The following is a 16100-nucleotide window of genomic DNA, read 5'->3' as shown; positions in this document are numbered from 1 at the left end:
TGGAACTTCATAAAAATATCACAGAAATAATGACCCTTACATTTAGAATATACTCTGAACGTGATATTTTTTGACCTGCAAAATACAGATCAAATTAGCGTTGGCTGCATACAAGACAGTTCCAAGAACAGATTGGGTACAAGTCTGGCCAGGTCAAGTGGTTCTTTGTGGGAGCTCAGTATATTGGACAGAACAAGTAGAAAGTGCTATTAGTACAAGTAGCCTACAAGACTATTTTGACAATATTCAGGTTAGTCAAAAACATATTTGGCAATAATGGAGCCCACTAACAATAGGAACTTTATAACAACGTTATTATTTGCAGATTGCTGTGACCCAGTTCCATTTGGTTGAATGGATTTTCAAATTTCAATTGGACAATACAATGTTTGAGATTTCATAACTTCAAGCCCAGCTTATCACTATCACGAATTCACAATCTTTATGCAGTATTCTTTTACATATTTGTACAATGATATCAGTAATGAGGGAATTCAGCAGGCCATGAACATTGGATTTTGGATGTGTCATTCTGTGGACACTGGCTTTGGTGATACTTCTTGGCAAGGATATGCCAATTGACATGAAAAATGACAATAAAATGGGACTCCATAGCAGGGCCAGGGTCAACTATCTTCAATCTTTACGCCCTTATGCAGGACTTGGCAAAGGGCACTAGATGGTTCCCATGTCACCCTTCTCACACGATGGCTAGTATTTGGACAAACATTGTACAAACTTTAGTGGCCATTTGGTGAGTATGTAGGGATCTTCTAGGGCTGCTTCGGCTAGGAGGACCTTTTTCCTCATGGGCTATCCATTCTTCTCGAAGGTCGCTAAAGGTTGGAGGTGCATTTTCAGCCTTGGCCCTTGCCCAAGAGGGCTCTGTTCTCCATATTTGGATCAATAATGGCAAGTCCACCCTGTGCCTGGGGCAAAATCACTGTTTGCCAAGCCACACTGGCTCTGGTGTTGCACGTGCGGTCCGATCCCAACCAGAGAAAATTTTGAACCAAGCGCCGTAGCTGTCCCATGCAGCCTTTGTGAAAGCACCAACAAGAAGAAATGTACTAGGATGTGGCAAAGAGTACCTGGTTCACCACTAATGCTCGACCTACAAGCGAGAGTTTTGTGGAGCTCCAGTACAAGAGCTTCTGCCGAACACACTCTAGAACAGGGCTGAACTGTTGCTCTGCTGAAATGTCGATGCCTACCTGACAGCCTAGGTATCCAGCCGTCTCTCCCTCCGGAATCCATCGAAAGCCAAAATCTGCTCCCCAACCTCGAACATCTTGGCTTGCCTCCGTGCCTGTGAAGAAGCCAACAGGTTTCATCCAATTTATGTGAGCTTTGGAGGCCTCGCAATAAATGGACAGCGCTCCTCTGACCCTCTCTAGTCTAGTTGTAGAGCCGTCGACCTAGAGCATAGTATCATCTGCAAACTCCGAATCTAGGAGCTCCTCCTCCTGCCGGATCGGCAACCTCATCCCTGTAAGGTCAAGTGCGTGAGAACACATAAAATAGCTTGAGGCTTCTGCCACAAAAAGGAAGAGATAATGGGCCAATGGGCAGCCTTGTCTCGCTGAATGGGAAAGTGGAAAGACCTCGCCTGTATGGCCCCTGATGATCACCTGGCTCGAGCTGCCTGCATAAAGAACTGAAATCCCTCTAATCCATCTCTCTGAAAAGCCGAGTCTCTGCATAGTCCCCTCCAGGAAGGACCACTCAACTGTGTCATATGCCTTCTCGAAATCGAGAAGAAGGATAGCGAGAGGCTGCACCTCCTATGGTCCAGTCAATTGCCTCCCAGAAGGTGAAGATATTATCCAGGATGCTGCGCTCTTGGACAAAGCCGGTCTGTGTCGCGTGAATGATATCTGGAAGATGGGGTGTCAAGCACAGACTCAAGACCTTAGCCAAGATCTTGTAAGCTGTGTCCAGGGGGATAATTGGTCTCCACTAGCGAATATCAAATCTATCTCATCCCTTTAGAATTAGGCATATCCAACCTCTGCTCAAGGAATGTGAAGGGATTTCGAATCAAGTCTTGAACCAGTCGAAGCGTTGGCGGAGGGAAACATCCACTCCTAGTAGCGCTCCCAAATATCTGATGATTTTGCCTCTAGGCACAATAGCAACTCCTAGCTCGGAGGGGGTTCGGCGTTAGATCTCAACAGGAATGTCTTATTCCAATTACACTTAGAACCAGGCACTTTGCAGAATAGCTCGATTACTTGGAGTAATCTGACCACTTGATCCGTGTTTTCCGGAGTGATACAATAATATCATCTGTGAACAATTGGCATGCAAATTGTTGTCGATCGCAAAAAGAAGAGGGGCGATGGGACAGCCTTTCCTTACCGACCTTCTCAGTGTGAATCTGCCCACAACCCCACCGTTAATGCATAGAACTCTTGCTGCTGCATGCCCAAATGTCCAAAGCTTTGCATAAATCTACAAAGCAGCAATAAACGCTCCGTCTCCATGCTCTAGCTTGCTCAATGACACGTGTAATTGTAATTATATGATAGAATCCCGTGATCGGTCTGCAAGCCCTCGAGTTTGAGTCCCTGCAGCTCTGTAAACTGGCTAACCTTTGTATCAATCACTGATGCATAGATCTCGGACATGACATTTCCAATCATAATGGTCCTGTAGTTTTTTGGGCTCATGGGATCCCCTGCCTTGTGAATGGGAGTGATGGTGTTAAGGAATGACGGTCTGTGCTATTGTAGTGTATAGATATTTTTGCATTTCCCAATTCTAGATGTGATACTTTGCATTTTTTTTGCAGGGTGAAAAGTGCCATTATTCCCTCTAGGATCCTTCTCTCCCACACGTTAGACTTGTAGTAGTGTGTGAATTCTAGGCCTTGTAGGAGTGTACCACCTCCAAGTCCTCTCTCTCAATTGTCAAAGTGGGTTGCATGTGTTTTTTCCCAATGATTATAACCTTGGTCTTTGCAATGGTTACTTGCATACTATTAAATATGCAGAATTTGTGTAAAGAATCCAAGTGTCTCTATAGTCCATGTTCATCCTTTGCAAATGGAACCACGTCATCTACATATAGCAATAGGAGGAGTGTGTAGCCTGCAACTCGAGACCTTGCTCCTTTGGGATCCCTCGTCCAATCATCTAGTTCATCAATGAACAGCCCAAATAGATTGAGTCGTCTACTAGTGGCCTTGCCAATTCAGTCAACAAGCGTGGCTTCCCTTAAGGCTTTGGGGACCCCTAGTTTTGTTATTCGTGTTGCCCAAAGCTTCTATCTAGGGACCGTGTCAAACACCTTCTCGAAGTCTACAAAGCAGAATTATAGAGCATCATCATTACCCATTGCTCCTACAACTTCCCTATTAAAGCACACATAGGGCTTCCACTTCTAGTGGTAGTAGGCCCATTTCAGCTAGTAAGATGAGGTAGGGAGTTTGAACCTTGATTCCTAGTTCTTTGATTAGAAACCCTTTTTTCACTCTCTCCACACTGTTCCATGAGCCTCTAGAAAGCCCTCCAACTTGGCACATAAAGAGTCACAGTCTGTACTAGGGTGTTTTCGCATTGCCCAATTCTAGATGTGGTGCTTTTGCAAAGTGCCTTCATTTCCCCTAGGATCCTTCTCTCGTAATAGACTTTCTTTCTTTCTTTCTTTCTTTCTCCATACACATGTTACACGTGTGTGTCGTCTGCTGTGAATTCTAGGCCTAGGTACTCGTAGGAGTGTAGCACCTCCAAGTCCTCTCTCTCAAATGTGAAAGTGAATTCTAGGCCCAGGTACTCATAGGAGTGTACCACCTCCAAGTCCTCTCTGAAATGTGAAAGTGAGTTGCATGTGTCTTTTCCCAATGATCATAACCTTGGTCTTTGTGATGGTGGTTACTTCCATGCTAGAAAGTATGAAGAATTCATGTAAAGTATGCAAGTGTCTCTGTGGTCCATGTTCATCCTTTACAAATAGGACCATGTCATCTGCATATAGCAATACGACGAGTGTGTAGCTTACAATTAGGGACCCTGCTCCACTGTGAGCCCATCCAATTATCTAGTTCATCATCAGTGAACAGCCTAGATAGTGTTGGTAAAGGGGACATCCTTACTTGATATTGGTGATAGGGAGCAATGGATTGACCAAGTCCATCGAACTACACAAGACCACCTCTTGGATAATACAAAGAGCTTTCACCAAGAATCCCGTTACATCATGCAAGCTCGTAGCTCAAGCCTCTATCTCCAAGCACTCTCTTCTCCACACCCATACAAATGATGATCCAAATCATGATCTCCTCACGTTCACCTTCACCTCATATCGCTCCGCTCCTCCCTAGGGGAGTCCTCTCTTTGCTGAAAATCTCCTCTCCTCCTTCCTATTGGTTGTCGTGCTGTCTCCCTCAGCCATTCCACTGCTCCATCTCTTAATGGATTTGGTGACTTTCTAACTCGCTAGCCTCTCTGGTCGGTGTGATGTAACTACTCCATGTGCACCTTTTGGTGCGTTTGATTGGTAGTGAGTTGGACCTGGTGAGATGATGCCCGTTGACATAACTGGTCTTTCTCCATGTGCACCACCATATGCTCCAATCAACCAAGTGGCTTTGTTCACTATGCGCTCCAGTTGACCAAGTGACCATGTTCACCAGTCCACCATGTGGCCCTTGTCACATCACCTCGATGCCATGTCAATCTACCAAGTGGCCCCCTTGGTTTAGTCACTTCTAGCCACTAACCTTGCACTATAGGTCTTGGATGGTCTCTATATATGTACAATAAAGTCTTTGAAAGATCCAAGGGTCTATGAGAGTGAAAGCTGATACAAGGAGCTGAACAGGTGGATCCTCAAAATGGGCATCAAGATCCTAGGGCAATATAACATAGTCATAGAAACACTTAAAAATGTATTAGTGCATAGTAAGGATGGAAGCTACGCTGCATCCTCACTTTGGAAGCTGGCGGAGGGGTCAAACCCAAGGGGGAGGCCAGTGGTGGCATAAAACCTCTACTATATTATTTTGGTTGTGTGATGTAGACTAGTGATGTGTGGATAACACACCCTTTGATAATTAACTTTGTGAATGTTTGGATGGACATCATTTACATTGTGTGCTCAATTTAGGAGCAAGGCCAAGAAGGTTGTAGGAGGACCTTAGAGCATCGCCCACATTTTTGAAAGGCTTGGCCCATAGACAGACTTCACATTTTTACGGATGAAGGAATCCACTGGAGACCTTTTACATTTTTATGGCTCTTGGCCTATAGATATCCTTTACATTTTTATGGATCAATGAATCCACTAGATGCATAACCCCCACACTGATTGTAAGTGTCATCTCCAATAATTTCAGCCTTCTCAACTTTTTCACTTTAATATCCTTGAAAAGCCTTTACAAAATTAAAAAATTTTGAAAATTCTCTCTTTAATTTTCAAATGTATGTGACATTGTTCATGGCTGTGGGACAGGTCGTGCAACTTTTGGCTTTAACTGACCTTGTTCGAAAGCCCCTAACACGGTTAGCAAGATTAACACTTGGGGCACTTATTGTTATTGATGTCCATGCTCGTGATGTGGTACAGAAGCTGCTTGATGAAAAGGTAACTATCATAGAGAGTTGAGTGCCAACAATCCATGCAACATTTGAAATATTTTTTGGCATCCTTATGCTACAAAAACATCTCTTAGTTCAATCTCCAATGTGTACAATATTACACTTGCCATTTAAAATGAAACAAACATTTATGCAGAAATCAACCTATGATAGTTTATCAATTCTCCATTTAAATAGATTTTAGGATTTTTGTTTCTTTATTAGTGATCTTCACCATGGTATGAAGATATTCGGTAATATTCTTATCTTTAAATTTCCTTTCCATTCACTTGCATGGATACCAAGCTAGTGTAGTATCTTCATGTTCTTGTTGGCACATGTATTTTTGAGTGTACAGACATTCTTTGGTTATACTTTGTCAATACGATCATATGCACCATGTACTACCTGATTCGCAAGTCTTTGATTATCACTACTTTATAATATGTCTAGTATTTAACCTGTACACTGTTGTAGTTTTTTGTCATTGTTGGGGTGTAATTTGTTATTAGATATTATTACAAGTTTCGGTTCATGATCAGGTGAAAGCCGTAACAGATTTTGAATGGGTAAGCCAGCTGCGGTATTATTGGGAAAGTGAAAAAGTCATAGTAAGAATGGTTCAAGCATCTCTTTCTTATGGGTATGAATACCTAGGAAATACCCCTCGCCTGGTGATTACTCCATTAACAGATCGTTGCTACATGACTCTTATGGGTGCCCTTCATCTCAATTTGGGTGGCGCTCCAGCTGGCCCTGCAGGTACTGGAAAGACAGAGACAACAAAGGATCTTGCAAAGGTTATAGTCTACATATCCTTTCAAATTCTTTCTTTAAAGGGGGAACTATGCTTGAAATTGTCTCATCAAGATAATCGTGCAGAATTTATGGTAATGTCTTAATTGGAATCAAATGAGTTTCTGAGATTATTATTATTTTGTTTCATCATGCACTGGAGCACTGAATTTCCTGTCTGTTGATACTCATGCAGGCCTGCATTTTTGTTCTAACTGTGTACACTTTAGACAGAGTGAAGAAATAAACTTCATTTCATTGGCTGCTCACTGAAAGAGAAGGGGTTTTTTTATACTTTTTAAGAAAAACAGACTGTCATTCTTTTCTATGGAAGCACAAATGTTGGAATCTGGTTATAGGCCTCTAAGAGAGCAGATGATTTTCCACCCCAAATTGTATTTTTTCCATAATCAAAATTACTGTTCAAGATCCGATCTGCTGCTGCTCCCTGCTCCTCCTGCTCCCCTCCTCTCCCTGCTCGACTGCTGCTCTCCTCTCCCCGCTCCTCCTGCTGCTCCTCCTGCTCCCCTCCTCGCTGCCCCCTCCCTTCCCTCCTGCTGCTCCTCCTCCCTGCTGCTGCTCCTCTCCCCGCTCCTCCTGCTGCTTCTCTCCCTGCTCCTCCTCGCTGCCCCCTCCCTTCCCTCCTCGCTGCCCCCTCCTACCTGCGCTGCCCTCTCCCCTGCGCTGCCCCCTTCCCCCGCACTGCCCTCTCCCGTGCGCGCTGCCCCTCCCTCCTACCTGCTCCAGCCTCCCCCCCCTGCGCTGCAGTCTGCTCCCCCCCTGCGCCTGAGGCTGCTCCGCCCCGGCTGCAGCCTATCCCCTCCTCTCCCCCCTGCTCTTCCTTGCTCCCCCCCCCCCCCCCCGCTCTAGGCCCCCCCTCCTCCCCTCTCCTCTCCTCCTCTCCTCCTTCCCCTCTCCTCTACTCCTCTCCTCCCCCTCTCCTCCACTCCTCCTCTCCTCTATCCTCCCCTCCTCTCTCCTCCTCCTTCTTGCTGCCCCCTTGCTGACTCCTCCTTGGCTTCTTCTTCTCTCTCCCTTCTTCCTTCACCCACTCCTTCATCTGGAGTACCCCTATTCTCCTATAGGGGTCTCCTGGGTTTCAGGAAAGCGGACGGAGTTTTTTATTTTTTGTGTTTGAATTGGCCAACACACCTCGATTGACGAATGGGTTCCCATTCAGTCAGTCCCACACCGGCCGTGAGAACTGTCACTTTTTCAAAAGACGAGCTGCAGTAGTTGCAAAAGGATTTGGAGCATGAGTGTTCCACGACTCTCTTCGCACGCATTCATGGCTCACACCCCTCCAGGTCACAAGCTAGAGATTGGATGCTGGCGGCGCTTCCTCAGGACCTCGCCCCCCACCTCAAGGATGTTCGTTTGTTGGGACGAGGTTTCTTTCAGGTGTGCCTAGATTCCTCGGACGTCACGAGAGACCTGCTACACGCCGGGTTTCTACTTCTAGGCTACAGGAGGATTTTTTTTGTTTCCTTTTCAACTAGGATTTAACCCAGTTGAAGAGGACAAGCAGGGAGTTTCTGTTTTCATCAGGTTTCCTGGTCTTCCCTCAGTTTATCACTGGCTTCTTTCAATTATTGGTGAGAGGTTTGGTGTGATAGCAGAGATCCCCCCTCTCCTGGCGAGCCCTCTTCGGTTGCTGAGGCGGTCAGGATGGACGGGGCACCCAGGGCTAGGTTCATTGTCCAGGAGCCCAATATTTCAGATGACCACATCATGCTACAGTGACCTGATGGGTCTTTCTTCCGCCAGAGATTTGAGGTTGCAGGTTGGCAGGACCAGTGCAGGATTTGCAGATCCTTGGGGCACTTCGCCAGAGATTGCCCAAAGAAGAAAAAGAGGCCCAGAAAGCAACCAGCTCGTACTAGCTTACGACAGAGAGCAAGAGCAGGATGTACCGCTCCACAGACACGGCCTCAGACACGCCCCCCCCCTCCTAGGGCTACTCGAGTCCCTTCGGCACCCCGCACCACCTCTGGCCCACGGTGGGTTCCGGTCGCAGTTAGGCCCTCTACTTTAGTTCACACCTCCACCTCTTCGGAGGCTACCCCCTTGGAGCCTCGGGAGGAGACTAGTGTTCAAGAGCCTTGTTCGACTCTACCCTTGGATTAGGCTGTACCTTCCTCAGCAGCCCAGGTTGTTGGCACCTCGTCCGCACCACTTTTTGATCAGGATCCAGTACAGGTGCCTCCCTCTTTGGACAGAGGGAAGGGGGTTTTACATTCTCTTCCTGCTTCGGTAGGAATCCTTCGTACCCCCTCCCCAGGACTAGCTCAGCGGAACTCATTTTCCGCTTTGGAGGACCTCTCTAGCCTCCCAGTTGATGATTTTGTACCCTCTACTTTTGGAGAGCCAGTTATCGGCATCCCTCTTGAGAGATCCTTCTCTCTCTCACTAGTGGACTTTCCTCCCCTTGGACCTCATGTGTATGGCAAAAGGTCTGCTCCGGTAGAGGTTATTTTTCTGCCACCAGCTCGGGTAAGGTATTCCACTCCACTTCCTCCCGCCGATGAGGATAGCCAGTTGGAATATACAGGGATTGGGCGGCATCCCTCATTGCTGTCGCAGACAGCTGATCAGGAATCAGCTCCATCCAGGTGTTTCAGGTGGTTCCCTAGACATTCTTTTTCTTCAGGAACACAAACTGGATGTCAGAGATTGCTCCAAGTCAGGTAAGCTGCTCTCAGGCCGGACTTTTTGGCTTCCTGCCTTGGGAACAAGAGGAGGTACATGCATTTCAGTTTCAGATTCTATTCTCCCTCTGGTCATTGGACACGGTACCATAACCCCCTCTAGGGCCCAGTGGGTTTTACTTCTGATTGACAGACGTAAGGTTGGTTTCCTCAACCTCTATGCTCCGAACAACAGAGGGGACCGTGTTTTGTTTTGGAAAGAGTTGCTCTCGTGGGCTGACATTGCGGATTCATGGATTATTGGAGGTGACTTCAACATGGTTGAGGCACCTTCTGATAAGAAAGGGGGCAGAGAAGGTGGTATCCACTCCGTTGAGAGAGCAGCCTGGGATGCCTTCTTGTTCAGGTTCAATGGCAGAGATGTTTGGTCAGATGATGCATTTCTTGTTCAATCTCAGTCACTTTTGTTTTCATGGTCGAACCATAGGGTGCAGGTACCTATCCATGCTCGGATTGACAGATTCTATGTGGGTGACTGGGCTCTTGATAGAGGGGGGACAATTTGCATTGCACCGGTGTTTCCACTTCAGACCATTTTTTGGTAATTTTGTCCATCTCAGAGCCTCATCTGAGAGGACGGTCTCACAGTATCAGGATCCCCGACGCCTTATACACGGATGAGACTCTCACAGAGGCAGTGTTGGAGATCTGGGTTTCTCATATGCAGGGGGGGTGGCCGGTCCTTCACATGTCGCCACAGCACTTGCCAGTATCAGCTACTTTTATCACTCCATTGCTAGTGCTCGGCGAGGTGAGGTACTCAGGCGAGAGGTCAGTATCCGCCAGCAGTTGGCAGCCCTACAGAGGGAGGAGCAGAAACGACCATCAGATGCTTGGATACAGGAGCGCCTTGCTGCGGCAAGGGCTCACTTATAGACCTTGCTTGATCAGAGAGTAGAGTATGCCTTCCATGCACGGGAGTCCTTTTGGATACAGATGGGAGGGAGAGTCAATAAACACTTTTTCTCTACACTTGGTCCCAGACATAGTAAAGAGAGTGTCAGGCATCTTATTGACTCTGACGGTGTTTTGCAGTCCCATCCGGAAACCGTCATGCACTTAGCGACAGCTTTCTATGCCTCCCTACTTTCTGCAGATCCGAACTCACAGGCCAGAGAGGTGGCTAGAGATGAAGTTTGGCAGAGTTTACCTGTGTTGGTCACCCCAGAGATGTTATGCTCACTTGATGACCAACACAGAATTCAAGACTGCTCTCTCTGTCCTTCATAAGGGCAAATGCCCTGGTTCCGATGGTCTTACTCTTTTTTTTATAGCCTTTTGGGATATGATAGGTGATCATATTACTTCAGCCCTGCAGGGCATTTGGGACTTGGGTGAGATGCCTGACTCACTGACCGAGGGACTCATTCACCTTATCCCGAAAGGTGGCAACAGGAATTTTGTATCCCATTGGAGACCCATCACTCTTTTGGGCACTCTTTACAAAATCCTTGCCAAGGCGATCAGCATCCCCTTCTTCCAGACCTCATCCATGATACTCAGACAGGCTTTGTGCATGGCAGGAGCATTTTTGATAATATCTTTTCCTTTTGGGAAGCTAAAGAGTGGGCTATGCAGAGTGGGCAAAGGCTAGCAGTTCTACTCCTGGACTTCGAGAAAGCCTATGACAGAGTAGATTGGGGTTTTCTTGAGGGCAGTCTTCTACGATTTGGATTTTCAGATGCTTGGATTAGAGGGGTGGCCTCACTTTATAGATCAGCCCACAGCCAGGTTTTGATTGGAGGGGTAAGGGGTGACAGGTTTCAGATTTCCTGATCAGTTCGTTAGGGATGCGCTTTAGCCCCCTTCCTCTTTCTTTTTGTGGCAAAAGCTATGAGTATCTTCCTTAGATCTCAGGCTGAGCTTTTTGGGCTGAGATTGCCCTTGAGACAGGAGTAGGAGCTTCTTGACTGTGAGTTGGCTGATGATACTGCTATTTTTATTGAGGCCTCTTCGCAGTCACTTGATTCTTTCCGGACAGCCTTGGATATTTTTTGCTCAGTTGCAAGGGCACACATTAACTGGCATAAATCCTTTGGCTTTTGGATCAGTGATGAGGACACTCTAGGCTAGGGAGTTGACATTGGCTTTTCCTGGATTCAGAGGGGTGTTCCTATCAGGTATTTGGGATGCCAGGTAGGATTGGACATCTCTCCAGCACAACAGTTTGCCCCAGTACTAGAAAGTATAAGGAAAAAGCTCCTTTTCTGGAGCTCTACCAAACTTGACCTTGCATCTAGAGTTGTGGTAGTGAACCAGGTTCTCTTGGCCACCTCCTGGTTTGTGTGTTCTTGCTGGTGCCGGTCTAGGGATTGCATCACTCAGCTCATTAGACCAGTCAGGAATTTTTTATGGAGTGGACTTGATGGCACAGCAGATGTTGCAGCAAGGGTGGCGTGGGAGACTATTATTTTCCCTACATGTGAAGGGGGCCTTAATGTCATTGACCCGGACTTGTAGTGCAGGGAATTGCTTTGTAAGGTGGTGGTGAGGGGACTCATGCCTGGGCAGGAACCTTGGAAGGATTTCTTTTTTGGACGCATTCAGGCTTGCACACCAACCGTGGGAGATGATTGGGTGGAGCCCTCGCTGGGTTTTCACTTCCGCCCCTCTTAGATCTCATGCCTCTCCTCTCATGACTGCCATCCTGAAAGCTTGGGGGAGCTTCAGGAACACTCTTCGAAGGATTCCACCTACTACCGTCGAAGAGATTGATAGGCATCCGATCATTCGGAATGATAGTATTCTTAACGAGCATGCCAAACCACTGGGCACTTCCCATTACATGCAGTGGTCTAAATGGGAGAGAGGCCCCGCCTACACAGTAGGCAGTTGGAAAGCTTTTATCGGCTACCTGAGGATCACAGACTGCAATCTGTGAGTCACCTCAGAGGGGTAGCAGGCAGGATTCAGCAGATAGGTGCAGCCATCCCAGTGGAATGGACAATTGAGTTGCCTATTACTTCCACCACTTGGATGGGCGCTTTTTCGAGGACATCAGTTCCCTTACAGGTGATCGCTCTCCGAGGTCTCGGGGAAGACGCACTGGTCTTTGACGTTGGGGATGGAGGTTTACTCTCTACATCCAAGGATGGCATTCTTCTTGAGGTTGCCTTTCAGCTTGTCAGGATTGCTGGTTTTGTGGACCATGGAGCGGGCTTGCAGTGGTACTTAGACCCCGACCCTCTGCTCTTGGCCTTGGGATCCTGGAGGTTGTGGTTATATGGAGGTGCACCTATCAGGTGCTTGCAGTGGGACCCATGAGAGTGGGAGTGGATAGATGATGGGCACCGAGAGAGGGGGATTCCCTTCTTTCGTTTCACTGTTGGTAATGCCAGGAGATTTCAGCTGAACAGTAGGGGTTGGATTCCCTCCAGAGCCCCCCATTGGGAAAACTTCTTCATCACCGCAGATTTGTGTAGAAATTTCTGGAGGAGGCCCTAGAAATCCCTCAGAAATAGAAAGATCACTCTTTTCTTTTGGCTTTCTATTCATGGAGGGATTGCAGTGAACCTGTGGAGATCACAATTCGGGGCTGATCCCACTTGTCCTCCATGTCATTCTGCAGAGGAGTCAGTGCGACATTGCCTTTGGGACTGCAGTCAGGCGAGGACTGTTTGGAAAGGGGTTGCTCGGATACTCAGCATCTTTCACACTTCCCCTTTCTTCATGACTTGGGGCTCGGTCGCACAGTTATCCCTTACCGTGCCCCAGGTGTTTTATGAGGGTGAGCCTTCTTCTTGGGCACTCTCGGTCCGCCGGCAGGTGAGAGAGCCCTACTCTCTTCAGGATGTACCACTTACTCCCTTCAGAGCTTCTCATGTTTCAGTGGACACCTCTTGGGAGATTTTGGCTAGCATTTCCTCCTGGCACATTTGGAGAGCCAGATGTACTGAGGCCTTGGATGGCACATAGATACACCCATCACAGGTGTTCACGGGTATTTGGACTGACACGGTTCACACTTTGATAGCCATATGGGCTAGCATGCAGGGAGGGCCCTTCACGTGCAGCCTCTTCTAGAAGGACTATATTTCTTCGAGTTTGGAGGGGTTCTCCCTTTTTCTCGGAGGTTTCTACCAGATTGAGATGGCACTATCAGCCTCAATCCTTTCTTATTGGCTCTTGAGCTTTTCGTGCATTGCATGATGTATCCCATATGGAGCTTGCTCTAACGGTTTTTCTTTAATACTTAATAGAAGTCTCTTTTTGCAAAAAAAAGAGATTACTGTTCAAAGACCATGTCTTTCAGTCAGACTTTAAAGACAACTCTTAACTTTCCTTTGGACGGTCAAAAAGGTTAAACATTTACTGCAAGAGTAAGTTTTTACAGTGCAAGTACTTTTGCCTATCCACAGGGATGGCAAGATATCCTTTCTTGAACGGATAATGCCCAGCAAAAATTGCAGATGGTGGTGAACAATTGTCCCAGTTGTGCATGAAAGTAAGCAAATTTTGTCCAGTTTAGAAAGACATCCTCCTCAATACCGTCACAGAAATGGATTGTCTTCATTGACCTCGAAGAGAGTAACGATTTTCCACCCAATTTTATTTTCCTCATTATCAAAGATCACTTTTCGAAAAGCTGTCTTTGTAGTCAACAACTTCTAACCTTCCTTTGGAGGGCCAAAAGTATTAAAATTTTTGCCACAGGTGTAACTTTTTACAGTGCAAGTACTCTTGCTGGTCAGGAGCAGCCATGAGAGCCCCTCTGGCCAGATCAAAAAGTCACCAACAAGATCTTGATCCTTGATGTCGAAACAGAAAGCTGCTCCTCAATGGCTCCCATTCATAGTAGTAGTTCCATTTGCTCACACCGATCATCCTTGGCCTGATCATCCAGGACCCCATCTCTACAACAGTTGGACCTTGACAATCCTGATCAAGCTTGGTAGACTCCTCAGCAACCTCTACATAGGAAAAGGGGTCGGCCCTTGCTATAATCAGCATCTACTCCAGGCTCTACAACTTCCTCTGGGGTTCTTCCACCACCAAGCTTGCTGGTGGGGAACACAGGCTGCTCGAGTATTTCTAATCTCACCCAAGCTACCCAGCTAAACCACCAAGACTCAAAGCTGCCACTATGGTTTTGAGTACCCTTTCACTCACTGTCTTGATTTTACCAATGCTGCAACAGCACCTCACCGTCCACACAGGCTGCTCCAGATTGTTTCCTAGAGCTCCCACACCAACCCTGGCAATGCGCAAGCTCACAGCCATCCACAGAGCAGTTAGAGCCTCTAGACTAGCTGCCAGAAGCTACAAATGCAACCCAGCAGGCTGCCTGACATCTATTAGCCATCACACAGGCTGCCCAGCCCCATTCCAATTGCCGCAACACAGACCCCAGCCATGGCATAGGGTCCTCCACCATGCTAGGGTGATTAACCCAAACCATAGCTATGAATGGCATTATAACCAAGAAGAAAACCTATATAGCCTACTCTAGCATGGCCTGAATTACACACACCATATTTGTCCATTCTGATTATGATCTAAGAAACTTCTACTTGATAACATAAGAAAACTAGAAATCGCCTCTTGTTCAGATCATTTTTGTAAGCATGAATGTCAGGAATCCCTATAGTGAAGCCCTAGCATATAACGTTGAAGACTTCAAAACGTCAAATCTCCTTACCTACAGTCTCCAAAGCCTGCTAAAGAGAGACTGAAATACAGACACCTGCTCTTGTGTCCCTTTGTTCATCCCAGTCAGTTAAAAGTTTTTGCTGAACTTGCTACCATGATTCAAGTAAACTAATGATATATTATCGAGTGAAATATTTAGTCTGTTCATCCACTCCTTTTAGGCAGCTATTTACTGCTTTATTGAGTCTAAGCATTTTAAATTGCAACAGGCTATGGCAAAGCAATGTGTTGTCTTTAATTGCTCAGATGGATTAGATTACATTGCCATGGGGAAATTTTTCAAAGGACTCGCCAGCAGTGGAGCATGGGCCTGTTTTGATGAATTCAATCGCATTGATCTAGAGGTGCTTTCAGTGATTGCACAGCAGATCCTTACCATCCAACTGGCAATCCAACAGAAATTAAAGCGTTTCATTTTTGAAGATACTGAGATCTCTCTCGATCCTTCTTGCTCAGTCTTTATCACCATGAATCCTGGGTAAGTAACTTGTTCTCAACTAGTGAAAAACTTTTGTGAGCTTCTACAATTCAAAACAATGTCTTCCAATTCACTTTTATTTCTGTGTTTTCCACTTAGTTCATACCCAATTCTTGTCAAAGAGTACAATTGCAAGTTTAGTTAAGAAATTAGTGGTAGGGAGATGTAGATGGAACGTGGAATCTCTCTGAATCTGTTTTTTTTAATGGGGGGAAAAACTTTCCCACAATTTGCAACAATACAAAAGAGAAAACTGGAAATGCCTCATGCTCTTCCATCATACAAAGTCAACAAAGAATCAAGATGATTGCTTCTAGAGTATTTGGCCGACGAAGGCCTCATACTTGTGAGAGGGGAGATTGTGGATTCAAATTCCTCTTGAAGGATTAATGTATGCTCCCCTCTCCCTACATGAGAGCAAATTAATGTAGATGTCAAAACTAAAAGTTATCTCTCTTAACCATACATTAAAAAGATTAACCTATGCTAAGAAAATTAACCTTGCTGATTGAGTGTTGTACGAAGTCCATTCTCTGAGCTCTAATCTTGGCTCTAGCTTTTCTTGCTTCCTTGAGGATTCTCTTGGTACTCTCTACAGTAATTAGCCAGGAATCTGAAATATATATATTTTCTGAATAGATAGCGCTCCAGGAGAGACTAATCTGGTTTAATACATACTTTAATTGAAAGAGAGAGGGGTCTGCTTTGAACCAGGAATAAGATTTTTTCCCACTCCCAAAACTAAGTACACAGGTTTGTGATTAGACAAGGAAAGAGAGTCCTGTCAAGTTAACCACTTGTTTAGAAGGCCTTGAGACAAATAAATTCTACATAGTCTAGCCTCCCTTCTGTTGCTGCCAATTTGATTGTTGCTCCATGTAAAATCACCAG

General features: G+C 46.2%; 1 protein-coding gene across 1 annotated transcript in view; it reads left to right on the top strand.

The window, feature by feature from the left end:
* The window catches only part of LOC147901134 (uncharacterized), a 467121-nt gene that overhangs the window by 213781 nt on the left and 237240 nt on the right, over positions 1 to 16100 (top strand). The window contains exons 18-21 of the mRNA XM_087376081.1: positions 89 to 250; positions 5455 to 5586; positions 6122 to 6379; positions 14941 to 15209. Coding sequence (XP_087232207.1) covers positions 89 to 250; positions 5455 to 5586; positions 6122 to 6379; positions 14941 to 15209 — 821 coding nt within the window. The remainder of the gene's footprint in view (positions 1 to 88; positions 251 to 5454; positions 5587 to 6121; positions 6380 to 14940; positions 15210 to 16100) is intronic.

Source organism: Dipteris shenzhenensis, chromosome 6 (genome assembly GCF_047967505.1).
Source record: "Dipteris shenzhenensis isolate YYH24624 ecotype China chromosome 6, Dip_SZ_1.0, whole genome shotgun sequence".
Taxonomy (NCBI): domain Eukaryota; kingdom Viridiplantae; phylum Streptophyta; class Polypodiopsida; order Gleicheniales; family Dipteridaceae; genus Dipteris; species Dipteris shenzhenensis.
Note: the sequence above shows the minus strand (reverse complement) of the source record. Positions and strands in the feature narration are given on the sequence as shown.